The 27,453-nt window shown below is 45.3% G+C and overlaps 1 protein-coding gene across 2 annotated transcripts; it reads right to left on the reverse strand.

The window, feature by feature from the left end:
• Positions 1-26: 26 nt before the first annotated feature.
• Positions 27-27,453, reverse strand: Slc5a9 (solute carrier family 5 member 9). Of its 2 annotated transcripts, XM_031376846.1 has the most exons (16): positions 27,280-27,453; positions 27,039-27,116; positions 23,152-23,372; positions 20,878-20,949; positions 18,195-18,299; positions 17,524-17,688; positions 16,223-16,328; positions 15,319-15,399; positions 14,889-15,094; positions 14,554-14,689; positions 14,251-14,358; positions 11,933-12,083; positions 9,969-10,137; positions 8,328-8,543; positions 4,898-5,081; positions 27-2,377 (listed from the first exon to the last, which is right to left on the reverse strand). In XM_031376846.1, exons 3-16 carry the CDS (start codon positions 23,311-23,313, stop codon positions 2,169-2,171), a joined length of 2,070 nt encoding a protein of 689 aa, XP_031232706.1. In that variant the 5' UTR covers positions 23,314-23,372; positions 27,039-27,116; positions 27,280-27,453; the 3' UTR covers positions 27-2,168. The 2 variants fall into 2 exon arrangements, with proteins under 2 accessions (XP_031232706.1, XP_031232707.1); XM_031376847.1 differs by lacking the exons at positions 20,878-20,949; positions 23,152-23,372; positions 27,039-27,116; positions 27,280-27,453 and having other exon boundaries at positions 18,158-18,253.

Genomic DNA, 27,453 nt, shown 5'->3' on the forward strand with positions numbered 1-27,453 from the left:
TCCGGGAATTAAACCGGGACAGTTGGAGAAGCCACAGCTTTATTGAAAGCAATCGGACGTTTTATACCTTTATCCTGAAAAAGGATCAATATAGTTGTTATTTCCAGGATACAATGATGTTTACAGGGTACACAAAATTAATGTCTAAAACCAATTATCCTGTCAGGTTTCCATGCTTCCTCAACTTCTAAGGGAACATGCAGAGAAACATAAAGCAGTTTGCAGGCTTCGCCGCCTGAAGGAGTGCCTCCATCTCTCAGGAAATGGAAGGCACACCATGTGCACCAGGAATCATGGACTCTACCCTGAAAAACCCATGGCCCAGGCCTCTCAAGGCAGCTAGGCCAGGCTAACTCCATGGTTCTCTCCACCCACCTATGTCAAAGCCAACTTGATCATCACCTTTGCAACGTCTTTTATTTCAACAGATCATGGTAACTGCTGACACCCTATAGGATTTTGACTAAGTCCCAATCCCACTGAAGGCTTCTTTTTTTCCCCCGGAGGTTTTTTTCAAAGCTGACATTCACGAGTAAGCTTCTTGCCACACCATTTCCTTGTTTGCTTCTGATTCTGTCTCCACTCACAACCTCGCCATCCCATGAACAAGCAGTTTTTGAAATTCTCTCATTTATTCGGATCTCGAGAGCTGGGAGCAGGCCTCAGGTGCCCTGACTCCCACCATGGGAACTCTTGCCTTTACACTACCTTGCACTTCATTATAAGAGCTGAACTAGAAAGGTCCTGATTCTGACAGTACACTGCTGGAGAATACAGCTTCTCAGATGGACCAGCTTAGTGCACTCTCTGATTCAAAGGGTCAGTGATGTCAGAAAGCTACTGTAAGGAAAATTTGGCGGTAGTTGTAAGGCGAGAGGCTCAGAGATACAGCTGTGTCTGCAGGTCAATGAAATGGAGTTTTACTTGTCTTCAGTTAGAATGAGCAATCATTGACATGGTGATCAAAAGTACATTGCAGAGGACCAGAGAAGAGGGAGAAGGGTCATTCTCAGCTGCATCTGTACCATTCAGCCTACATGCATGAAACTCAGCTGCTTCTGTTACCTCAAGAAGTGGCCTCTCCAGAATCCAACTCCACAACTGTCTTCCCTACCATCCAGAGAGCAAAAGGCACAGGGTGTCTAAGAGTGTGGGAATCCAATAAGCACCTATTGGCTTCTTTTGTTGATAGGTACAAAGTCAGGTTGGGCATCACCATTGATCCCTGCTCCTAGACATGTGCCATCTACAAGGGAAATACACTACAGAACAGTGTGGTCAGGGTCACAAGGAGACAGCATATGCATTGTGGGGACTGAGTGGGACCTTGTCCCAGTGTGAGGCATTTGGAAATCTTCCTGGGAACTTACTCAAGGACACGGTCTCAGGTATATTTCAGGGAAGGAATCTTGGCAAGTAAAGACAGAGGGATAAGGGCCATGATGTGCCCATACCCAGGCTGTCTTCTCTTCTCTGCTCCTTAGGGCTTTTTGATTCACATTGTTTTCAACACATTTTATCTCCCCAGCTGGGATCTAAGTTCCTAGGATGTAGAGAGGGTGTTGGGGCAGAACCAGAATTAGAGTTGTGCCAAGGAGAATTCTGGTCTTGGAGCACTTGTCTCTGTATCTGTGCTCTTTGCTGTAATGGAATTGACAGGCACAACGGCAACCAAAGGCGTGATAAGACCCTCCTTACTGGGATTATCTCACTGAGAGCTAAAGAGGTAAAGGGAGAGGGAGACAGGAAACAGAAAGGGAACAAGGGTAAGAGAAGTGGGAAGCCCAGTGTACATGGGTAGTTTTTATAAAATTCTCTACCTATTTTCTTACTATGTGTCTAACCAAAAGATATACATAAAATGAAGATTGTTGAAGAAACCTAGGGGATAATATTTCTGAGGTAGGATTACAGGACAGTGTAGTAGAAAGAGAGCTGGAGTTGGTGACCCAGTGTGAGTCCTACTATGTGACTCTGGGTGATTCTAGTTCTTCATATCTCCATTGACAAACATATAGGACCGGGTCCTCCTCACAGACTCTTTCACGCTCAGCCTCTGTGGTCTTCAGTTAGCACAGCAAGTTGGAAAGAGAGCCTGACTCTGTTCTTGGGGAATGACCAGGGTTCAGGGATTTTTACTCATTTCAAATAAATCCTAGTCCATGGAATCATGCAAAATAGCCCCAGAGAAAGATGTTGATGGCCAGCAGGATGATGGCATTGATGTTGCAGACATATCTCCAAAGCCGCTCCTCCTCGATGCTGGTCAGCTTCTGCTCCAGCACTGCCTTCTCAGCTGGGCTCAGCGCTTGCTGTGGGGCCCCTGAGAGTCCACAGAACCAGTTCCACAGCCATTTCCCCCAGGACCTGTGTAGGGCTGGGTGACAGGCCATAAGAGAAAAGGAGGGGAAAGAACAGAGCAAGAAGAAAGGAAGGAGAAAGGGAAAGTTGGAAAAGGGGTGAGAGGGTGGGAGATGGTAAGACATGGAAGGAAGGAGTGGGGTGCACGTGGCGAGGACACTTGTTCTCTAGGGTGAACTGTGATCTTGGCAATAGCATCCAAATGGTCACAGCCAAGAAGCATTTCATTACAGGGATAGTGTGTTGGAGCTAGCACCATGCTGTGTCATTCAGAGCACCAGTGCAGAGTGGGGAGCCTATTTTACTCAGAAAGGGGAACATCTAAACCAGACAGACTCACTTCCCTGCATATGGGGCCTGACATTGAGCTGGAGGTCAGGAACCTAGCAGCTGGCCCAGGTCTGCCCTCAGCCTTGCATAAGGTTATGCATAAATAAATCATCCTGTTTCCCTTAATGGCAGGCACTTTCTTCTTTACATGCCTTGTGACATGCCCTGCATGTTGTTTAAGCATCTAAGAGTTGTTTAAGCATCTAATGAGAATGGTGGTTAAAACACGGTAAGGGTTACAAGTGCTGGGCCTGGGCAAGGCTGTGTGAGTGATGTCCAAATGCTTAGGTGCCTAAGGAATCTCGGGCCAGGCCAGCAGTGTGGAGAGAGTTGCTGAGCTTGTGGCTACGCAGCTCACAAAAGCTAAACTTAAAGGGGCTGCTTCCCTCCTGTTTTGAGGTTTCTTTGTTTCAACAAGGATCTGCTCCATAAGCCTTCCCTGTCCCTCTCATTCCTCCTCAGTGGTGTTTTGTAATAGGGTTGGGCTTGAGGCATTGGGGCTGTATTTTTCTCTGGACATCATGGCTGACTCAGAGGTTCACTTCCCTCTCTTGGGTACAGCTGTTCACAGGGAGCAGGCTTTCCTTTGTATCAACAGGAATTGTTTGTCCTCAACACAAGGAACAACAAGGAGCCAGTCTGCATCTCTGTAACTATTTGTCTATCTAGCTCTTGGGGTCCAGCCCTGGACTCCTTTCCCACTCTGGAAACTCTCTTTTCTCTCTTCCCTTATAGCTGCTTCACTTAGACAACTGCTTGAAGGATGGTCTTTTCAGCTCATAAACTTTGTAGAGGCCAAAGTCAGTCTAGGTAGTGAGGCGGGGGGAAGCAGTTTTTAAGGCCCACTCAAAGTCAGGTACATGGTTATAAAACTTGCAAAAGAAAAATGAAGCTACATTTTGCCAAGCAAAGTACACTGAACCTACGTGGGGTGGCTGGTAAGGCCAGAAAGAGTGGCTTTGGCTTGTGGTGCTTCTGAAATGAGAATTTCTGTGTCTACTTGGGGTGCTTATGAGAGAATCTTTTCTTTTCAGACTGCTCCACTGACCTTTGAGCACCACTGCCTGGGCAAGAAGTATTGAGCCTTAGATGTTGGTGGCTCTGGAGCTCATGGCATCTTTAGCTACTAGATAGTGGCCATTTGTATAGTATGAGGACCTTGAATGAAGGTGAAGGGCCTCAAAAAGTATGGCTCCATTCAAGCCTGGGGGGGCAATGCAGGGTTTCAGACTTAGTGAATGCAGAAGAACTGGGAGGCAGAGCATGGACAAATGTGCAGGTCCAGCAGTGATGCTTAGCTGGGTGTTTGGTCTAACTTCCTGCAGTTACAGAAAGGTGGGCACTGCAGAGGCAGGTACAATACCCAGGCTTTCTGAAGTCTGAGGTAGTTTTGCCCAAATCTACGTAAAGCAGCTGGTGAGAGAATCTCAGCTCCATCCAGGCAGTGAGACTCTATCTAACTAGGGCTGGAAATAAACACAGCACTTACATTTTATTAAATTTCTACTTCATAAGGGAAAGATAATTGACTTTGGACTTGCAACTGGTGTGACTTTTGAAATTTAAAATTTTTTTCCTTGGGAATATTATAACTGAAAAAAAATCTCAATAATGATGTCATTCTATCGTTGTGATGCCCTAATATTATTATTTAATCTCACTGCAGGAAGCTTATGACCTCATTATATTGTCAACTGGCACATTGTGGCTTTGATTTAATTAGTGTACTATCCTAACACATTTAACAACCTCTGGGAAGGCATAAGTAGCTCAAAGAACCTGGCAGAAAGGTAGCCATTTTTCTGCAATATCCCTTTGATAACAACACAAGTGTATGGGCCTGTTCTACACTTTTCCAATGAGGTCCAACAAAGTCCCATGAGGGAAAACTAGGCTACTTTCCACATCAAGTAAACTCAATAGGTGTAATGCTGTTCAGTTTGCTGCCCACAGGTTTCTTCTGCTAGGCTGTTGGTTAGATCCTCTGGAGAATGGGTAGTCACCTCATGAGTTATCGAGTCAGTCTTTAGACATCATCTGTCCTAATTGGTTTAATAGTAACATGGGAAAGTGAAAGAGTGATTTTGATTGGATTCTTTCAAGAGTCCTACATCACCACTAATCAGGAAATTGGTCTTTGGGGGATTATGTTTGTTCTCAAGCTCCTTTGTGCCCCATTATGTTTCCCAAGATGCACTCAACCTACCTCCTGGTTGTTCAGGCTCCTGGGTGGTGTTGGCTTCTTCCCCATCTCCCGCAGGGCCCTCTACTACTGGCCTCCCTGAACGTTCTGGAGAGCTGTCACCCCCTGACTTGTTCACACTCACAGAAGCTTTCTTCTGCAGGTCAGATATGGCACAGTTCCTCGTCCACCAGGTCAGGCGAGCAAGCTAGAAGAAGAAGAAACAATATTTGAAGTCAGAGGCAGTTTTGCTGTGGAGGAGGTCTCATTCATGGGAGCCACAAGCCATAGAAAACAGGTTGAAGAACAAGGTGAGGCTGGGAAAGCCACATTGTTTCCCCTTTTCTTCAAATATGAGCCTTTCTCGAGTAGCCACTTTCTCTCAGGCCTATGTTAGGTGCTGGAATTGAGATCTGAGTCAGGAATTCCACAGCAGCTTGGAGCTCAGTCTGGGAGAAACAAGCATAGACAGGAAGCAGGTGCCTGATCACCAGTGAAAAGCTTTGAAGGTCCAGGGGAGGAGTTGATTACTGACAAGAACAAACTTGAAAGCCAGCAAGAGCTACTGCAGCCTTTAGTCAAAGAGAGGGATCTGTAAGCTAGCTTTTTCAAGGCTCTTTCAAAGTGAATTGAAATGGTCCAGATTGGAAATGGATGAAAAGTGAAACAAGAAATATTGAAAGAAATATCAGGTGCTTGAGAAGAAAAGGCAGGAAGTTAAAAGTCTCTGCATTTATTTATGCATTGATTCCATTTGCAGTGCCTGGAGCCAGACCTAGGCTTACCCAGGCAAGTATTTATTTAGGCAAATTCTCAACCACCTATCTCAAACATCCATTCCAGGACGTGGCAGCCTTAGGAGATGTTAGGAAAGTAAAACTCATAGGATATGGTGACTTATGGAATGATCAAGTGAAGAGGAGAGACTCCCAGGGTTCTTGTTTCCTGGCTCAGTTGATGGCATGGGTAACTGAAGCCCTTCCAAGGGAGAAAAGATACAAGAGTGGGTTTGGGGCTTTGTGAGAGAAGAAGAGAGGGAAAATGAGCACACAAATATGATGGTGAGCTTGAAGTGTCTGTAATGTTTCTGAGACCTTCAATAAGGAAAACAAAGCCTTATGTCTCTTGGATAGTCCTGGTAACTTTCAACTGTCTTTTTTGTTTTGTTTTTTGTCTTGTTGTTGTTGTCGTGTGTGTGTGTGTGTGTGTGTGTGTGTGTGTGTGTGTATGTGTGTGTGTGGTCCAGAAGACTAAAACACAGCTTCTCTAGTTGATATCAGTGGTGTTAGACCCAACCATAATTGTGCCTCTGAAGTTCTCCTTCAGTAAAAGTCTTCCCCTGCCCCAGCAGCTTTGTTACATGTAGAGCCAGGTGTTACCTGCCTGCTTCTGCGGACCTACTTTGCACCACCTGTATCAGACCCAAGTGTGCCTCTGTCTGGGATTATGAGAACTGAGTGACTTGTCCGTTTCAACACAATGAATGTATGAACTTCATGTTCACTGTGTGTGTCACTAATAGCATATAGGCAACGTGTCTTCATGTTACCTGGAGGCAGTTAGATTTTCAGTTTCAGTCTTGAGAGAATGAATAGAGAGGAGGCAAAATTGAGCATACGCAGTGTTAAATTGGTAGCCCAGGGGCATTCTGGGACACTGCTTCTCAACCTTTCTAATGCTGCTACCCTTTAATACAGTTCCTCATGTTGGAACTCCATAAAGATATTACATTGCTACTTCATAACTGTAATTTTGGGACTGTTATGAGTTGTTATATAAATATCTGATATGGGAGATATCTGACACATAACCCCCAAAAGGGTTGTGATCAGCAGTTGTTTCTAAGGTAAAAGAATAGCCCATGAAGAGACCAGAAGATTAGAACAACAAGACAGAAGTCAGGAGCAAAAATATACCAGATGTCAGTAGAGAAGAAGCCTTCAAAGTCCAGAATGTGGCCAGTGGTGTCTAGCTCTCCTCAGAACTGACATAAGATAGTGACAAGAATTAACCATTCATTTTAGCCACAAGAATATGAGAAGCTTCAATGAGAACAACTTGTTCTGGGGACAGCATGGGCTGAGAGACTGCAGATAGGAATGGACAATGGAAATGAGGACTGTTCTTGATTCAGGTTGTAGAGAGAGGGAGTGGAGAGTCAACCATCACCAGAGAAAAAGATGGTGTCCCTGAACTTTTTATTATCTCCTTTTTTTTCAATGGCCCAAAGGTCTAAAACTCAACTTCTGTAGCCAACATCAGTGGTGTCAGAGATAATCCCAGGATGGATTCTAACATGAGAATAGCTTTGATATTGGGGAGTGAGGATTCATAAAAGGGAAAATCAGAGACCTCAGTAGCAGGAGGTCATGTCTGGCCATAGCAAGAGCCAGCCTCACTTGTTCATCTGTTGTTTGTGGGAGTCATGTGATCCTTTTACAAGCTCACAGGCACCACACAGGTGAGAGTATTATCAATGACTGCCATTCAATGTTTTAGGGCCCAACTTCTACCACAGGCTTTGCCAGTGGCCACACTGTGTCCTATCAGACTTTCTGTGTTGAAGTCTTAACTCCCATAATTTGGATTATAGCTACTTATGGTGATAGTATTGTTAGAAAGTAATTCAGGCAAGATTAAGTGGCATGGTTAGGCCCTACTGGGATCAAGTCCCAAACAGACAGAGGGAAGACCATGTGCACACTCAAGAAGATGACCATATCAAAGCCACACAGGAGCCCTCAGATGAAAACAACCTGCTTCTGCCTTGACTCCAGGCTTCCAGGTTCCAGATGGTGATGTGACATTTTTGATGTTTATGCTGTCTAGTCAGTGATAAGTAATTTTTGTGGCCTTAGTATACCAAACAGGCTGGAGGAGAAAGGCTTTAAGTGAGTTGTATATAAGTATTCAGAGGATGGGGAGCTCTTTTGTTTCTTTCTCATGTACATATCTCTATCTCTATCTCTATATTCATCCATCTATCTACCTACCTATCTATCTGTCTATCTATCTATCTATCTATCTATCTATCTATCTATCTATCTACCTATCTATCATCTCTAAGTCTAACTCAGAGAGACATTGCTAGTGTACTCGTTCCTGGATACCTGTGCTTAGTCCCTCTCATTAAGCCTAGTACTTCTGTACTTCCTCTTTGTGTAGGTAAGTTTGTGCTGGCATCTGCTCTCCTGGGGACAATTGTTGGTAGGAACCATTATCTTTGTAACCCCAGCACTACACTTGGCTTATAGTGAGTAGACAATGAGTAACATTGAACTGAATGTGTTACTTTTCACCTGGAAATTCATACCCAGTGAGCATGGCGTCCAAAAGATATCTGCTTGGCAGCTGGTGAGATCATAACCCAGCAGAATATAACCCAGTGGGGGATTCCAGGCATGAGAAGCAGAGGAATTGCTTCCAGTAGCCACATCCTGAACACATCACTTGCCTTTTCATCGGGGATGGGCTCTGTGAAGAAGCTGATTATGACAATGATGATTGCGGTCAGTCCACAGAGGAGGAGGGCAAAGTACAGGTAGTGGAAGTCCTTCAGAACAGCTGGCCGCCTGTCCATCTCCCCACAGGCTGGGGCTGAGTATGAGAACTCCAGAATCATACGCAGTATTCCCACTACCAGGCCAAACATGAGGCCCCAGAAGGCACCCTAAGGAGAGAGACATGGACAGGGAGGAGAGAGACGGGGGGGGGGGGGTGAGGTGGGGGAGATTGAGGAAGTTGAGACACCTTGCTCTAACATCTCTCTCCTACTGGTTTATTACAGGGGAAATTCCTGCCATCTTATCTAGTTCCCCATCAACACTCAGTGTTTTGACTTAAAAGGCAGACAGAGCACTATACAGAGGTGGAGATGAGCTTCAGAGTTGACTTGAGCCCATTGGTGTGAGCACACTGGCTCAGAGTTTTCTTATGTGGAATGAAAAGGAAGGTTGGCAAGTACCGAGTCACAGATGCTCAATATTCAAACAGAATGAGGTGTGTTTTTCTATTAAGCAAGGAACGCAGGAGCCTGTTTGCAAAATTCTGTTACGAGAATTAGAAATCAGAACAGAGCTGCACTCCTCCTTTTTATAAAAGAAAGTCTCAGACCTCACATTAATTTTAATCCCATGTCTTTGTAAGCCACATGTTCCCAGTATGAACTGGTCACATGGCTGAGATTTTAGCAATGAGGTATTGATTTTGAATTCAGCACTTTGGGACAAGCAAGAACACCCAGAATTCTATGGGCCCTTGCTGTGTTCTGTTGTTGTCAGCAGGAGTAGATCTGGCAAGTAGTAGACATATTGCTTAGGGAGATATAAAGGGGAGGGTTCCTATGACAGCCTTTGTCATGACCTTGAGTTTTCTCACTGACTGTGTGGAGTCATGAACATGACATCCTTTAACTTTTCAAGGCACTTCCAGAAGATGTGGGCCCGTGTCTTCTTTTTATCCTGAGATGTAATCAAGGTTCCCATCGTGGCATCTTTACCCCGCTCTCACATTTGTCAGAGTTCAGTGTAGCCACAGGACAGCTGTGTGTGCATCACCCCAGGAGTTCACACTGGGTTAACACTGGTGTCCTTGCTGCTGTTTTACTTGTGCATAGGACACAGGCTTAGAGATGGAGCAGAGACCACAGAACCTCAGGCTGTCCTAAACTTTCACCAGTCTCTCTTTTCCAGCAGTCCCTTCCTCTACCATTGAGCTTTGGGGATCTTCTCAAGTGCCACTTCTCCCAGCAAGTCTTTCCTGCATCTCTCTTAGGAGCCTCTTCACTGGCTCCTCACTGCCACAGAGGCCATTATCCTTTGCTGTTATGGCTTATTTAATAATTTTTTCTTTCCTGAGTGCTCAAGATGGCAGACCCATGTGAACTTTGTAAACTATTACATTCCTGGAGATATCATACTTGGGTTGATGAATGTTTACTGGGCACATGAGAGAATCTTTACTTGATGGTAATAGGTAAAAACCTAGAGAAGGCAGTGGCTTGACCAAAGGTCCTAAGGCTTTGGACTAAGATGAATGACAGAGTGTCACCCCAGACCTTGTGATGTGTGGAGGAGGGGCAGGGTGTTTCACTCACAGGCTCAGTGACCCTCTTGCAGAAGATAGCCAGGAGGAAGAGGGCTGTGATGGGTGGGGCTAGGTAGCTGGTGATGGATTGGATATAGTCAAAGAGCTGCCCACTGTTGGAGCTCTGGATGATGGGGATCCAGAGGATGCTGACGAGTACCAGGAAGACCACGAACAACCTGTGGGAAGAGCGCAGGGTTACAAGAGTGCCATGCATGTGATCATGAGAGTGCATGGGAATCAGGCAGGGAAAGTGAGTGGTCCCCAGGCTGCAGAAGGTCTGTAGGTTAGAATATCAAATATTGAAGTGCAGAGATCTAGACAATTAAGATCCTAGAAATCAGAACGCCAGAACTCAAGAAACCTTCGTTTTCACACACTAGATGGCTTCAGGTTGTTTTGTCCACCGATGAGAAATAAACATACCTTTCACCCCAGCCGTGCGCTGAAAAGTCTCTGCTTAGGATGCCTTTCTCCTAAGCAAACTTCCTCTTTGCAATCAGCACTGTTTAGGATGGCTTACTTCTTTAGAATGACTCCAGCCTTCCATTGGCCCGGAGTCTCTGCCTCTTCCTTTTACCCCCTCTTAGCTGATCCTCACTCTTGGTGACTGATTTTATAAAAACATGACCAAACCCGATGGACTTTTCTAGGATGGATCGGATGCAGTAATACATTTGGCCAGGAGATGGCGCCAAACTCACACTAATTGAAAATGATAGGCTCGGGGCGCAGAGAGTAAGAATACTTCTGAAATACGTTTCCTCTCCTCTCTTTTTACTTCCACTTTGCCTTTCTCGGGCCCTGTTAGAGCAGTAACTGTCCGTGTGTCCTCCTTGCTTCTAGTTCCTTCTCCTGTCCTACTCTTAGAGGCCGGATCACTGGCAGGCAGTGTACAGATGAGCAGGCTGGAGGGCAGAAACAAAACACCCGGGAGGAACAGACAGTGAATGTGAAGAGTGAGGTATCTAATGTCACATCTCTAACCACTAAAGAGGACAGACCGTGCTCTTTAACTCTAAAGACAGATCCGGGAAGACTTGAATTGTGAAGCAGCGATTTCAGAACACAGCCCTTACCCTTATGTGAACACTGAATCCCTAGTCTACAGAGAATAAGAACTCTTGCCACTAAGTTATGCTTTTAAAAACATAAAATGCTACATTTAAGGTGAAGTTCAACTTTCACAGCTTGATGTTCACGGCTTGTGGGTCATTCGGAGAGAACTTCTTTAAGGACATCTTCCATAAGACTGCACTTCACTGATCCTTGAGGTTCCCTCTTCATAGTAAGCTGGGGATACACTGAGAGCTGGGCTATAGCATGTATTCCTGTGTCCCCAGTACAACGGTGTGTTAAATGATGTATGTTACAGGTTCTTCTGGTGGGTGAGATAAACAGCATTCTCATTGTCCTGGTATAACAGCCAGAGCTGGCTCAAAAGATTTCCGGGGCTGAGATATCCCCCTCCTTAAACTTTGTCAGTCTGGGTTTATACCAGTGGTTCTCAACCTGTGGGTCATGGCTCCTTTGGCAATCAAATTAGCTCTTTCACAGGGGGTCACAGATCAGATATCTAGCATACCAAATGCTTACATTATGATTCATAATAGAAAATTACAGTTATGAAGTATCAAAAATAATTTTATGGTTGGGGGGTCACCACAACACAAGGAACTGTATTAAAGGATCACGGCATTAGCTAGGTTGAGAACCACTACTTAACATCCATTATCATCTCACAGTGACCTTGTAGATCTTGTACAAGAGGCAGTTAAATAGGTAAGGATAGACACCCTTGAGCCCTGGTATTCCAAAGAGGGAGAGGTGGCGTTATTCTAGGGTGGGGTTTAATGCAAAGTCACACAGAACCCACTGTGCTGAGAGCTGGCCTGGGGTCTAGACTAGCCAGTCTTCCCAGGAAGCAGGGATGGGAGAGGAGAGAGAGTTCCTCAGAAAGCACGGGTCACATACCTGCCTACCACCATCAGCTCTTGCTCCGAAGCCTGCCTGCGGAAGCGCTGCCATACATCTATGGCAAACAGGGTGCTACTGCTGTTGAAGATGGAGGTGAGTGAGCTCATGAGGGCAGCCATGATCACAGCAATCATCAGGCCTCGCAGGCCTAGGGAGAGACAGAGCTGAGTGGGGAATTATCCATTTAAGGGCTCTGCCAGGACAAAGAGGGTTGCCTCAGAGTCACACAAAGCCAGGAATATTGGGGTAAGGAAAGGGAAGCGGTGAGTGCTGGTGAGGGCCCCATTTAGGGAAGAGACAGAATCAGGAGACCTCCAGTGCTTGAGGCCAGGTTCTGGCTACTCTCTGCCTCTGCTTTGTGACTCTGGGTGGCCTATTGGCAGTTACTTGATTGCCCCTGAGCACATGCATCCCAGTGATAGGTTTTCTGCAGTCTTTATGCCTGTTTTGCTTTCCAGTTGTGGATCTCTGAGGCTGGGAGTAAGAGAGTGGCTGTTAGCATTTTTAAATATTTATGATATGTTTTCTATGCTTTTTTAAAAAATTAAGTGTTTTGTATCACATTATACTCATTACCTGAAGCCTTGGAGACAGAAACCTGGGCTTTTTTCTGGCTTGTTAGATAGCTAGCTAAATGGATGAGCTTTGGACTGGTAGCTTTCTTTTCTTTTCTTTTCTTTTCTTTTCTTTTCTTTTCTTTTCTTTTCTTTTCTCTTTCTTCTTTCCTTTCCTCTTCTCTTGTCTTCTCTTGTCTTCTCTTGTCTTCTCTTGTCTTCTCTCCTCTCCTCTCCTCTCCTTTCCTTTCCTCTCCTCTCCTCTCTTCTCTTCCACTCCCCTCAACTCCCCTCCCCTCCCCTCCCCTCTCCTCTCCTCTCCTCTCCTCTCCTCTCCTCTCCTCTCCTTTCCTCTCCTCTCCTCTCCACTTCTTTTCCTTTCTATTCTTTTCTTTTCCTTTCTATTCTTTCATTTCCATTTTCTTCACTTGGACAAAAGAAATATTGGCGGGTGTACTAATATTTAAAGTCTCTACTTCTGATGGTCAAGCTCCTGAAATGACCTTTCAACACTGGAGAGATAACCCTAGTCCCAGTAGTTCTCCGGCCCTCCCAGGGCCTCTTTCCGTCAAATGCCATGGTTAACCAAATCCTAGTGTCTCTGGATGCTTTGAGAGCACTTGAGTGCTCAAGGATTCCAAACTGATGTGTCCTCAATCCTTTACTTTGCTTAGGCTAATGTTGCTTTACTTTATCACCAGATATGAGCATTATTTTAATCCCCTCTCTCATCTCTCCTCCTTCCTCTTTTTGTTAGCTGCTTGGCCCTATGTGTATCATCACTATCTCTGCCATTTCTCTGACTGGCTGTTACTAAAGGGAAGCAATAACTGCTCATATACTGCCTTCCAATTCTTTGATGAAATATCACCTCTGAAGATCAAGAATTGGAACCATCTTTGGGTCTCTTTCTAGTCACTAATGAATACTGAGTAATCAAATTTTTACTTCACAAATATCTTCAAATGCTTTCTCATCATCTTTAGAACCACTGGCTTGGTCAAGTCATTGGTGCCACTTGCCCAGAGCATTGCAGAATCCTCACTTATGTTTCCTTGACTTTCCTCCCATAGTCTGTCTCTATGCTGAATTCTCCAAGCCCATTGGTCCTTTGGAAGCAAAAATCTAATCATTCATCTTTGGATCAAAATCTTCCAGTACCTGGTGCCCTCCTTTGCTTTCTGAGAAAAGGGTGTTCCTCTGCATGGTGTTTGACCATAGCATTCCCATGGAAAGCTGTGCTTTTATTCATCCTTTCTGCTGATGGTGAATTGCATGGTCTTTCCTCCCTAGTCATCTGCAGGTGCATTATCTTCCTGGAATGGTGTGTTGCATGCTCTTGATCTCTGACAATGTGTTTCTGGAGCCAAGAAATACTTCCTTCCTTTGGTTAATTCTTTCTGACCTTCCCTAGGTTTGGTCAATGCCTACTTTAGGCTCTTCTGGGCACCATGACTTATACCCTTGGGGAGGCCAGGTATAGTCTCTGGATACCACATAAAGCCTGGGATCAGGGAACTGCCTTTTAGCACTGAATCTCCAATACCTGGAACACATAGCAGATGTCTTAGGAAAGCTTGAGAAGTGTGTGTGTGTGTGGTGTGTGTGTGTGTGTGTGTGTGTGTGTGTGTGTGTTGGAGTGATCACAGAGGTGGGTCTTTTTCTTCACTCTTTCCATCTATTTGCCCTTTGGTCCATCCTAGGTGTGAGTCTTGGAGGAGGTACTGAGTGGTAGAAAGGAGTGTGGGAGCTGAGACTCACCTACAGGCATGAGAGCCATAACCAGCTTGGGGTAGGCAATATTGGAGCATCCAACTCTGGCCCCACACACTCTTTGACAGATGTCAGGGTCCACACAAGCAACTTCATCTGCAAAAGAAGGGAGCTGGATGATCTTGTCTAAACAGGTCTAAAATGCTTCTTTTCTTTTCTTTTCTTTTTTTAAATGTTCACTTAGGGGAGAAATCTTGCCAGCCCCTGCTGTAGCTTACCTATCCCAGAAATACCTTCTCTGTAAATGCCTTGCAGAATTCACAATGCACAGAGAGCATCATTAGCTCTTACCTGGGTACAAGGCCCTGCTGATCATGCCAGGCATGACAATGAAGAACATTGGGAGCATCTTTAGGTAACCTCCTAACACTGAGCCTCCCTTGGCATGTGAAAGACTCTTGGCTGAGAGAGACCTCTGCACAATCACCTGAAATAGTAACAATGGGGATATACCACTAGGTCAGAGAGGGGCTTAGCTCAGTGTAGGTAGGTGAGTCCCACAACTTGCCACTTTTTGCCTCCACTCAGTCCCAGGATAATGTCCAATCCTCTATATACCGAAGTGCCTGTTTGTTTATTGGTTTTCAGGAAGCCCCTGCTGGGCCAAGCCAGGTTGGGGATATTACCTGGTCTGTGCACCAACACCAGGTAGCCAAGACTGTGAGGCCAAAAATGAGACCTGGCCAGGGGATGTCTCCATTCACAGGATCTCGAAGCATGTGGAAGGCGTCAGGCCGTGGGAGGTGACAGGTGGTGTTGGGAACTGTGATATTGGGGATGGCCTGTCTATAGAGCTGCTGCAGGCCTGGGTACCAGCCGACCTCCCGAAAGCCTGTGGGAGAGATGTGGTATGAGAAATGGCCTGAGGCTCTACTCCTAGCCTCATGTGAGCCTCTGGATCTGAATGATAGAAAGATCAGGAATAGGCAAGCATGCTAACCTTCGGAGTAGCGAGAACCCTGATTTTAGGGAGTGTTGACCTAGAAAATTTATATAGCTTTGGGCTATGGAAAGTTCTAGGGGCCAAGGTGGGGTGTATTTAGACCTCTTTCTTACCCAGAAACATGAGAACCAGGGCTCCCCCGACCATGATCACAGTCTGTAGAGCATCTGTGTAGATCACAGCTGTGAGGCCCCCTGGGTACCCAAGGAGAGGATAGATCAGTCAGCATCAGTAGGAGGTTTCTCTATGACCTACTTCTGTGTCCAGGTACACTAGGAGACCAGAGAAGACACAGAAACCTTTTAGCAGAAAACCTAGTGAGAGACCTTTCTTCATTTCTTCATTTTCTTTCTTTCTCTCTCTCTCTCTCTCTCTCTCTCTCTCTCTCTCTCTCTCTCCCACCCAAGGGCAATGGAGGCTGGTTACAGACTAATGAGATCTGGTGTAACTACTTTTGTCCTTGGCAAGGTCTGGTCACCATATTACCAACATCCCATTGTTCTTGCCATTAATATCCATTCCCAGGCTCTCTGCTTCCCCTCACAAAGCTCACATAGATTGCCCCATCATTCAAAGATGACTAACTTAGCCCTAAGTTGTTATATTCTGGGCTGCTATGGCAGAAAGGAAGCTCAAAGGAAGCAGAGCAGAATGCGTTCATGGCTTTTGAGAGAGTGATTGTGGCCCAGACTGTAGTTTACTGATCTTCTACTTCGTCCCTGTGCAGCCCATCCTCAGCAGGACTCCAAGTCTCTCTCATTCCCTGTCTTTGACTTTTCATCTTTGTACTTCCTATCCCCTTTTTTTGTTGTACTGTCTTTTCATCTTTCTCTGTGAGCTCTCTCTTCTTACAGCTCTGTCTTCATTTGTCTCTGCATCTCTTTCTCTCACTGTCTCTCTCAGGATCCCAAGTCTTCTGCATGTCTCTATTGTTATCTTTCTGTATCTGTCTCAGCGAAAGCATCCTCCCTCACTTCACTGTCTCTACATATCAGAATGGCCCATCCCCCTTTTTACCTGCAATGGTGTAGACAGCTGTCACCACCAGCAAGATGACTGTGGAGAGATACAGATTCCAGCCCAAGGCCATCTGGATGAAGAGGGCTCCAGAGAAGATATCAGTCTGTAGAAGGCCAGCACAAGTCCATGCCACCCAATGCTTCCAGGATGGTTGCTGTGGGTGTGTCACCTACCTTAGCAGGTGTCCTCAGCTGTCATCAAATGATGAAGACTGAAGTGCCATGCTGATGTTCCTTCAGATGTTACATGAGTGAGAGAGCAAGTGAGGTCTTGGTGTTAAAGTGCCACACTAGAGAATGTGGGTTTGAGCTTGCAGACATGGAGGCATGGTAGAATTTAAAGGGAAATAATACTGTATAATGCTTTGATAACTAAAATAGCTAGGCATGAATGATTTGTTTTTCTATTATGAAAAGGAAGTTAGGAATGAAAGTGGAAGATGGAGGAAGTGAACTAGAAGCTGGTGGTGGAGAAGACAGCATATGGAAGGAGAGAATAGATGTACTGCAGGTTGTTGGCTGCTCCACAACACAGCATAGGCCTGCTGGGCTGGCTGGGCAGGCAACCATGAATTATGGATAATCTATGTGCTTGGGTTTATTGTGGGACTTGGAGTATAGACTTTACCCCATCTAATAATGTTGGTCCTCAAAGTAATTTGATTGTTAATCTAGTACCTGATTGATTCTGTCCCCTTCAGTGTGTTTTTTCAGCCCATCACATGATTATTGTTTATTAACTGATTTCAGAATCTATAATATGATAGTGTATGCATGTGTGTGTGTGTGTGTGTGTGTGTGTGTGTGTGTGTGTGTGGTAACCCTCTAGTGGTATGGCAGTCAAGATCCAATTCTGATTCCAGATCTAGTCTTTACTCTGTGTAGATTTGGATAATTCACATAACGTCTATATTTGTTTTCCAAATTTAGTTCAATAAAGTGACTGTAGAGATCTTTCTGACTCTAAATTCTATGGTTTTAATTATTGCTGAATGAAGAAGCTCAGTTAATAAAAAGATGAAACAATGGACTCTGACAATTTTTGGAATGAAAGATCAATATTTACTTAAAACATTTATCCTCCATTTCTGATTATCCCACTTCTGGATGGAGTCATTCTCTGAGGTGATGTGGGTCCATGGATCTTTCTTTTAACCCTTTTTTTTCATCCACACATGCTTTCATTTTATTCCCTCCATCTATCCATCCTTCTCCCCTTCCTTCCTTTCCTCCTTCCCTGCCATCAGTGAGCTCAGCATAAGGCCCACAGTAAGGAATGCAACTTGGAGTCATACCCACCGATATCTTGGTGAAGATGTAGATGATGAGAGAAAGGACTGACATGTACACCTGGATCCTCTGTCCCCCAAATCGTTTCTTCAGGTACTGTGGCATGGTGACCACACCAGCTGCGATGTACACAGGAACAAAGATCCAGCCCAGGGCCAGAAGCAGGAAGGTTGCCTGGAAGAACATAGAGAGGGTATTTTGATTGTAGAAAAGATGAGCAACTTCACACCTGAGGATGGCATGTTATGTGGAAGACCCCTGAACAAGGAAATGAAGGAACTGGGTCCTCATCCCAGCTTTTCTGAATAACTTCAGCTGAGTCCTTCCTTCTTCCTTCCTTCCTTCCTTCCTTCCTTCCTTCCTTCCTTCCTTCTTCTTCTTTCTTTCTTTCTTTCTTTCTTTCTTTCTTTCTCTTTCTTTATCTCTCTCCCCCTCTCTCTCCTTCCTTTCTCCCTTCCTTCCTCCTTCCTTCCTCCCTCCCTTCTATCCTTCCCTTTTCCTTCCTTCCTTCCTTCCTTCCTCCCTCCCTTCCTTCCTTCCTTCCTTCCCTTCCCTTTCTTCCTCCCTCTTTTTACCATACAGCTGCCCAAGTTCTTCCAAGATATCTTTCATTCTAAGGCCAGGCACAGGAGATGGTTCTGACCCTCAACACTGTGGAGCAGTCAGGTCAGCTTCCTTACATTCCACTCGAAGCCACCCACAGCAAGGCCTCCAGCAGCCCCTGTTCCAGCCAGGCCGATAAATAATCCACTGCCCACATTGCTGGACATTAGAGATGCTCCAATCTGCAAGGCACAAGTGAGGTTAAGGGTCAGGGGTCAGAATTAGTTTGAAGCAATCTAGGCTTAGGATCATTAACAGCTAGAGGCTGTGGTTTTTGAGACATGGTGGAACCATATGCAGGGGTTCTTCTTTCTCCTCATGAGGGAACAGATAGAAGCACAAGTCTCATTATCCCTGTGAGATTCCAGGTTCCCAGATCAGTTAGTCTATCATGTTAAACAGATATAGGTTCCTTGTCCTGAGACTTCCTGCCCCAGATAACCAAAACTTTTAGAGGCTCCTGAAGGCTGTCAGGGTTTTCTCTACTCATTAGAGAGCAGAGTGTGAGCAGTGGCGACCAGGTAGCCATGTTGAGCATCACCAAAATGGAGGTTCAAACATGGAAGGCATTATAAGTGTGAGTGAGAGAGCAAGTGAGGAAGTGAGTAGGTGAGAGTATGGGGAGGCCAGTTCCTTAAGTGTAAGATTATATGAGTGAATGTGTGAGAGTGAGTGGGTATAGTACATGTGTGCACTGTGCAAGTACATGTGAATATTGGCTTGTATGAATGTCTGTGTGTGCATCTGCCTTAAGGTGTGGGTATGTGATTGGGAGAAGGTGAGACTGTATGAGTATATGAATGAGCATGTGTACATTTGGTGCGTCTGGGTTTCTACAGAGGTCTGACCTCCCTCATCTGACTTTGGGAAGAAGAAGTTAATTTTCAAGGATCAGTAGAAATTTAGGGTGTGGTCTGATGGGAGAGATGGGGTTTACAAATGTCTGGGATCAGTTTGTGGAGACTGTTGGAAGCAGTCTCACATCTCTACTCTTTAGTAATAAGTGTAGGTGTTCAAGAAAAAATTCCTGCTTCCTATCTACTCACTATCTGAGGCCCAGCACCTTCATCAAGCAATGGGTAACCCCAGTGCCTTCTTACACCCCAGGTTTGAATATATTGTTCATATGCCCACACAGCTCTGTGCATTTCTATAGCAGAACACTCAAGATATATTTTGATAGCTCCAGTGCCCAACGTAAGGTCCACATTTGGAAACAGAGGAGGGGGACTCAACTCTCCCTGGGTATTTGGTTAATTGGTTGCACACACATCAAGTGTTATTAAGGATATTTATTTCTGAAGTCTCATAACTTTTTTTCCTGTGAATGAGTAAAACTGTGGAGAGTTATGAACTACTTTGTCCTTTGACAGCTGACAAATTCTTCTCTTAAGCCTGAGTACCTCAACTGGTCAGCTGTCAATTGAGCAGCTCCAATTGGATGACTGGCCAGACTGTCATTGTGTTATCTCAGATGCTTCAAATGCTTTAGGGATCCATTGAGGAGACTAACACTGCAACTTCAGAGGGATGCTGCAACTTTGGTGCTGTAGAAGTCACAAATGGCTACTTTAGGAGGCTGTACTGTGGTCATGACCACTTCAGAAAACATGCACTGAATTGGGAAGAGCACACCTTGGGCTAGACTAGACTCGTGGATGATAAATGACTACCTATTCTATAGCTATTCAAGTAACCCAGGAGGAGGAGAATCTCCCCAGGGGCACAGAAAAAGTCTGTGATTAGTACAGTGTGAGGTTTGTGATTGGTCCTTATCTAATGAGTATGATTAGTGGAACTGGAAGCTGTATGCATGCAAGGATCTAACTGTGGGAATTATATTCTGAGTAAAATGTGCTTCACTTCTTTTCTTGCTTATAAATTGATCAGTTGGCACTTTTTTTTTTCAGTTAGTTTTGGAGACTTCTGTGTATCCCCCAAAACTCCCTGCTGCATCTCAGTGCTGAAATATTTGGCCTAAAGGGTCTCTTTTCCTACTCAGTGAACATGCCGGGTTTGTTGCATGAAGAGCAGAAATTAGACCACAGAGCATACCAGCTTTAGTGGTGAGGCAGCAGCTGAGTTCCAGAACCCTCTGAGAACTAGTGACCCTGATGTTCAAAACTGTGACACAGAACCATAGGTTGAAGAGTTACACAAAAAATTGAGGTCAGAAACTGCAAAAAGCTTAAGACTATAGTGGGACCACTGAAAACCGAAGAGGCTGTTAAGTGCTAAATGGTAGCTGAGAGTACAGCACTGTAAATCTGGATCAATGAAAAGGTTTGAGAGAGACACAAAGGCTGAGAGTTGAGGGGCCCAACATCCGAAGTTCAGAGATGTAACTTTATTTATTCCCTGGGTGTTTGAGCGTCAAGCTTAGAGCACCAACCCCTGCCCTGTGCACCTAGGATGAGAACTCTCTGGGGCCATGAGATCTCAGTTCTAAAGTATAGAGCTGTAAGTTTCTGTTTGGAATCCCAGCTTACAAACTTCTGGAGTTGAGTGCTATCAACACTATGTCCCCTTTCTATCTTTGATTTCTTTCTAGATAGAACAAAAGAATCCCTAGAGAGCCTTCTGTGTCACACACAAGAGGCATCTCAGGATGCTAGTGGATGGGGGCAAGAGAGGAATATGGAGTTGGGAAAAACATTAGGAGGGTACTGATGTAGTTCCTGCAGGAAAAGCTGAGAAGGGGCCATGTGTGGTGAAAACTGAGAATATATCCTGGGAAAGGAAGAAGGAAGCTCAACTCACTGGCCACCAGGTCATGGATCTCCCAGCCAGGAAATAGCCACCAACGGTCCCTCGGCTTGCACGGATGGATGACTGGAAAGAATATGCAGAGATGTTAGTATTTTCCAAACCTCTTTACAGTCCCCACCTTTCATCCCAGATTAACTGATCCCCCCTTGATGCAGGCATTGTGGGGACAAAGAAGGCAAGAAAGGAGGTAGGGCAAAGCTGTCTGTACACTGATCGTGTCAGTAGTTTTAAATTGTAGTCTGTGGGAGAGCCACATCATCTTTGTTAGTTTTGATCTCCATCCATTTCTCAGGACTGAGAGTAAGAGGAAAGGAAGCAAAGGCTGTCCCGGGTCTTCAGGAATAGCAGAATGCTGTGAAAACATTCTGGGTGGTAATTAGGACCTCCTTCCTTTCCCCCCTCTTAGTAGCTACTCCCAAAAGATGCGTTGAAATTTGTCTCAGGGCCATAATGACCAACTCTCCCCTGAGCTAGCCTCTTCTTCCTTCCCAGCTATACTCTCACACTGAAGGAGGTTCTGTTATAGTTGTCTGACCCAAGTCTCTGCACACTGGACAGAAGGAAGAACTCTATTTGGGTCATTCCTTGAAATGGCCTAGAGTTGGAACGTACCATTGAGCTCACTGGATCCTGGGAGAAGCCATAGGTGGTCAGGCAATAGCCTGTTTTGGGATATGAGTGTAAGCACTTTCTCTGGGGACATGAGCCCAAATGTGTTGGTCAAAACACTAACAGAACTGGAATGATAGCTGTGGGTTCTCCACATCTGTGGTATTGATGTGGAGAGGAGGGTGTAAGTTAGGCTCAGTGTGACTAGGGATGGTTAGGGCATGATGAAAGTCTGTGATGTGGACTGATAGTGGGCTGATAAATGTTGCAGTTTGTGTTTGATATGTTTCAAAGCTCCATGTGTTAAATACTTAGTCCTCAGTGCACTATCAGACATGGAGTTTTGGAGTTGTGTGCTTTATGAGGGTTCTGAGTTAATCATTGTATCAATACATTGGTGGATTCAAAATCTAATGGGCTATTGGGAAGTGGTAAAAAACTATGGAAAATGAGCCCTGATTAAAAAAAAAATGGGTCACAGAGGGTGTGGATATGATGGTTATGTCTTGTCACCAGCATTTTCCTCTCTCCCAGTCTGTTTCCCAGTGTCCATGAGACCATCATGCTCCTCCATTGCATGCTCCTGCTGCCTTCCTATGCATCCGCTGTAACAATCAGCTGGATGCAGTCTGAGTCCTCAGAAACCTGGAGCCTAAACAAATCTTAACTTCTTTAATCTGATTTACAATGCTTTGTTACAACAGAAAGCTGACACGGGAGTAAAAATTACTCCAGAGTGGGAGGCAGCAAATCTGACTAGATCTGAGATAAGAGATCCTTGAAGGAGGGGACTGAAAAAGAAAAGGAATTAGGGTTCTCCCATTGGCCACCGCACAGGGGCTGCTGAGCTCCTGCCTACCAACCTCTTCCCCCATACCAAGTCTGTGAAGCAAGGACTAGCACCTCCCCAGAGAAAAGGACTAAGGTCCATAGGAATTCCTGACTAGCTGAGAGTAGGGTGATCATCCACCTCACAGTGGTCAGAAGGCACTGGCCTCTCAGCAGAATCCTGTGTTGATAACAGTCTCTGTTTTATTGCCTGGAACCTGCATGCCAGGCACTGTGCCAGGTGCTTCTATGTGTCCTGTCACTGAATGATTATAACTTTCAACAGTTATCAACTGCAAACACATGGGGAACTGAGAGGGTTCCACATCCCCAGGACCATATGACTCTGACTGCTGGAGTAAGATCTGATTGCAGACTTCTCTGACCTCAACCCTTTCCACTTGGCTTCAGCTTTGTGGATTCTGTGAACAATAGGAACATCGGAATCTGAAAGGTGCTATTCTCCAAGAGAACATGACTTCAGCTCCTAGTTCTAGATGTGAGTAGAAATGGAGGAAAGGCTGGGGATTGACCCTTCTCTGAGTTAGGAGTCTTGAGGCAGAAGAGAGGAGCGTTGGACTCACAGAAGCTATTGCTCAGGCAGGCCATGGGCCTCTCTGGGCTTCAGTCATCCATATACAGAGAAACAGGATGGAAGTGGATGATTCCTGAAGTACCATAGGATCAGCTACCTGTGGTTGGGCTCTCTCTCTCTCTCTCTCTCTCTCTCTCTCTCTCTCTCTCTCTCTCTCTCCCTCTCTCTGAGCTCAAAGTAATAGGCTTTTCTTCCTTCCTGCCAGGCTTCAGCTTTACTTAATTCCCACTCACCCAAATTCCCACAGCAAGGACAAAGACAAAGTAGATGACCACCACCACGATGTCATAGGTGTGCAGGCTGACTCCAGAGCCCAGGGCTGGGCGAGTCGTTGTCTCACTTCTGACTCCATTCCTTGGCGCTCCAGGCTCCATTGCTACTAGCTTCTTGCTCATCTGTTACTGTTGGCTCTCAGCAGGCTGGACTTTGATGTCCTGCTGGCTTCATTCCTTTCCTTTAATGATTAGACAAACCCAAGAATCATTAGCCTTTGAGAAAGGGAGGAGTCCTGATGGCATGTGAAGTCCTGCCCACTGCGGTGCCTTCCCCAGCACACCATGCTCCCTCCCTCTCTTTGCCTGCTGCCATTGTATAGACCTGCATTCACATGTATGTGCATGCACACACTCTTTAGAAATCAAGGTGCCCAAGCATCTACTTTGTAGAAGAGGAACTAAGGACAGTGAATGTGGAGCTCGGGTTGAAGTTCCAGTTTCTTAGTCATCAGTTTAAGACGACTTTCCTTTACCCAGTAAGAGGGAGAGAAGGGAAGACGGAAGAGTCTATGATCATTTTGGTAAAGCCACTGCTGCCTCATAGACCTTCACCTCTAGTTCTCTGTTTTACAATGGAAGAAACCAAAACCTAGGAAAAGCTTAATAAAGTTTTCTCCTGAAGAACGGGGTCATCTGCATCAAGGCAGAGCAAATTTACATTTTCTGTATTCAATCCTTATGTCCTGTCCCTGACTATGACAGGTGAAATGGTTGATGTCAGAGTCTACCTGGGAAAAGGTAGTGTTCACTGAAGAAGATCATTTTCTAAGATTTAGGCAGCTGTGTTTCTGGTCCCTACCATGTCTTTCTATCACACTTGTGATGATTTTGGCCAAGTTGTTGTCTCTGAACATCAATGTTCACCCTGTATCCTGCTTACCTCACTGCAATAAAGAGATTAGAATGTGCTCTCAAGATCCTCTTCAAACTCTGGGCTATTTTGTGGTGAAAGCTAAGATAGATAAACCAGTATTAGCTACCATTTAGCCAATGGGCCACAAAACTAGGCAGGAGGCATGGCTGTTAATATCATCCCGTAATAGCTACATTTAGACCTTGCAGTCTGCAAGCAAGCACTGTGTTTCGGTGCATAAGCAGGCCAGTCTCTGGTTGGAATTGGTAAACTGGCCATGCATCCCTACCTCAGTGTGCTTTGAGAAGCATGACCTGGGTGTAGGGAACAGATTCTCTTTGCCTTTAATTAGAGGATAAAGCAAGTAAAAAGCAGAGGTGTGCACTTCTTTTGGCTTGGTCCTCTAGCCCAGAATAAGAAGTATAGGCTATCCAGAGCCACAAGGAGTTGGGCATGGATCAGTCAGGGTAGCCATTTGGAATAGGTACAGCAGAGTGTAACACTCATTTGGGTTAGAGGCCAGAAAGACAAAGTGGCAAATTTGTAGCAAAAGTGTCTTCCACATGTATTTATATGAAATAGGTATTTATCTTGTAAGTGAGAGGCTTAGGGAGCTTAATCACTGTTAGCAACATAAGGAACAAGTGAAGGACAATTCCTGGTGCACTCCTTGCAGAGGGGAAACTAGGCTTGTGATTGTATGAATGTTATTTTGGAGGGATATAAGCTAGGTGTGAGCTCAGGCTATTGAGAATGGCATAGTTCTGCCTGTGGCTCATTTCTTCAGAGAAGGATGAGGGTACAGCAGGCACAAGAGGGCTGAGCCCAGAGTGTTCTGTTCTCCCCATTCAGAAAGGCTATCTGGGCTCTTAGGGTTCTACTGCCTAATCACCCTATAACTTGTCCCCAGAAACCCCCTCGCAAGTGCCTGAGTTTTATATCTCAGCACTGAGATATAAAGTTTTATATCTGAGCCCAAGTTTTATATCTGGTCTAATCTGAAACCATCAGGTTTGGCCACAAAACATCAAAACTATCAGATCTTGGTAGTGAACACTGAATCCTGGAGGCTGAGGACCAGATGTGCCTTAGGGTCCCATTGAAGGACTCTGAACACTGCCAAGGACATCCCTAGGAAAGTGCCAACCTTCTTTCTGCTCTCCAGTAATGCCTTCTCAGGAGAGTCCTCCTCAGGTCAGAACTTCTGTGCCAAGAGCATCTCTCCTTCCTCCTCTGATTGCACCTACCAGACTTGGCACCAGCATTTCTGACAACCCAACTCTAGAGAGGGAGGGATGCACAGGGAAGAGAAGACTGGCTGTTGAATAAAGACTAAATGGAGTATAGAACAGTCTGAAGTATGTGGCATTAAAATTTCTGAATAATATTTGAAAGATGTCTGTTCAGACTTAAAATGTCACAATTTCCATGCAATTGTCACCAGAAAATGACCTGAATTTTAATTTAGAAATATAAGAAGAATGTTCCAATGAACAACTAGCTTAGGAAAATTGCCTTTAGGGTCACTTCTCTGAGTCCAGCCTATTTCACCTACAGCTCATGGGAGATCAGACCCATCTTCTGTGTCTTAGCTGGGTCTCCCTTAGGCTTTTGACTGGGTCCTTATTGAAGACTTTGGAATTCTTGGAATCCTTGTTAGAGTATTGGATGCCTCTAACTTCTCAGACTCATCATTCTTGGTCACCTCCTACCATTTCATTTTGGACAGCTCATGTCTCCCATACTCTTAGCCCCTCCTGCTGTGCCTGTTAGGTCATTTCCCCTTTGGTCACTCTGCAGGGTGAAAGAGAACAGGTTGCCTTGACAGTTATCTTAGGGCTCTGACCTATGGGTACCTTATGGGAGCTCTTCTTTTCCCCACACCCCTTAGAGTTGGGGTGAGAATCCTTCCTGTGCTTCCTTGCTGCTAGACTATATGATGGGGTAGGCAACATTGGGATGAGGTATGCTTGCCTCATCTCTGGGATTTGCCCACAGAAAAGGTCAGTTGGTAGCTTTTGACCAAGTGAGGGAATTGCTGATGGGGAGGCCTTGAGCATGTGGTGTCAGATGCTTGTGCATATAGAGCAGTACCCAACCCTTTCCTTTTCATGTACCATACAATTAGTCCTTTCATGAAAGGGAAGGACTTTTCATGCAGCTGCCTACAAGTCTCCTGTCTCCTTGTAGGCCTCCTTCCCTCTGTAATGCTAGGCAGGCTCTGTGTACCTCCTACTGGCCTGTGCCCAGGCTACTAACAAGTCCTTCCTGTAAAACTACTCTTTCCCAGGAACCCTGCTGACAACTTCCTTATTGACAATAAAGGATAAGAGACTAATGTTTAAGATTACTGCTTATATTACTGGGTCACTTACATAACAAACAGTGGCATCTGGACATGGATTTATTATTATTTTCAGGTAGAAAAATATTAGTTAATGCTTGGGCTTTTTTGGTTTTTGACTCTCGGCTTGGGTGACTCTAAAAGAGCTCAGGACCACAGTCCCTTCTCTCCTGGCCCTCTGTCTCTAGAGAGAGAACAGAGAAGGACTATCTATTCCTGCTTGTGGTTGGATAAAGATCTGCTCTGTGCTGTTGCTTCCAACTGGACCTTGGAGCAGGTTGCAAATGCAGCTAAACAAGAAACAGGAGCCTCCCCAAGATTGGGTCTTGGTTCCATGCCAGTGATCACCACTGCAGTCTTCACTCAGCCCTCCTTCCTGCCTTTTGCAATTCTCAGACCTCCAGGCCTGGAGATGCCTTTTTCCCATGTCCATGTTCAGTTCAGCTCAAACCCAGATCTCATTCACTAACCAGGTCAGTCCCAGGTCAAGCTGTGCCATGAACAACTGCAGAGTACACTAACCCCTAAGAGAGCAATACCAGCAACACCCCACCACAGAACAAGGCTCTCTGACATGGGCAAGTCTCAGGGAGGCAAGACTGGACCCTGGCAAGCAAATCCCATGGTCTTCAGGGCAAGAATGGGTACCTGCTGTTTTGCTCACTGGTCCCTCTCTCCAGCTGTCAAAGGCCAAGTTTCTGGAAGTCTCCTGTGTCCAGATAGTTCCTGAGGAAGAAAAAAGGCACTGTGTACACAAGATAGATGCTTAATTGTAAGGAGAAAGGAGAAATACATAGATGTATAAATCTGAGAAAGATGGCAACAGGATATCAGAAATGGAGGGGAAGGAAGAGAAAAAAGGCTTATACTCTAGTCACCAAAAACATACCTGTGCAGCCTGGCCTAGTCAAAACCTCCTGGGCTCAGTATGTGAGCCTCAAACACCTCGGGATCAAGGCATGGCATCTAACAACTTCTCTCAGTCACAGAATGGTGGCAGGAAAGGACCTGAATTTCACCTAGTCCCTGGGCCTTGGTTTCTGAGGGACAGTGCTCTTGTGGC

Source organism: Mastomys coucha, unplaced genomic scaffold, assembly GCF_008632895.1.
Source record: "Mastomys coucha isolate ucsf_1 unplaced genomic scaffold, UCSF_Mcou_1 pScaffold18, whole genome shotgun sequence".
Taxonomy (NCBI): domain Eukaryota; kingdom Metazoa; phylum Chordata; class Mammalia; order Rodentia; family Muridae; genus Mastomys; species Mastomys coucha.

Excerpts from the sequence above, each read along its gene's own strand:
- Slc5a9 (XM_031376846.1), bottom strand. The coding sequence starts at position 23,313 with ATGAGCAAGAAGCTAGTAGCAATGGAGCCTGGAGCGCCAAGGAATGGA. Across the intron at positions 20,950-23,151 it reads TCCTTGCTGTGGGAATTTGG|TCATCCATCCGTGCAAGCCG; the intron begins GTGAGTGGGAAT and ends TATTCTTTCCAG. Across the intron at positions 15,095-15,318 it reads CCTGGTTCTCATGTTTCTGG|GCTTTCGGGAGGTCGGCTGG; the intron begins GTAAGAAAGAGG and ends TCTCTCCCACAG.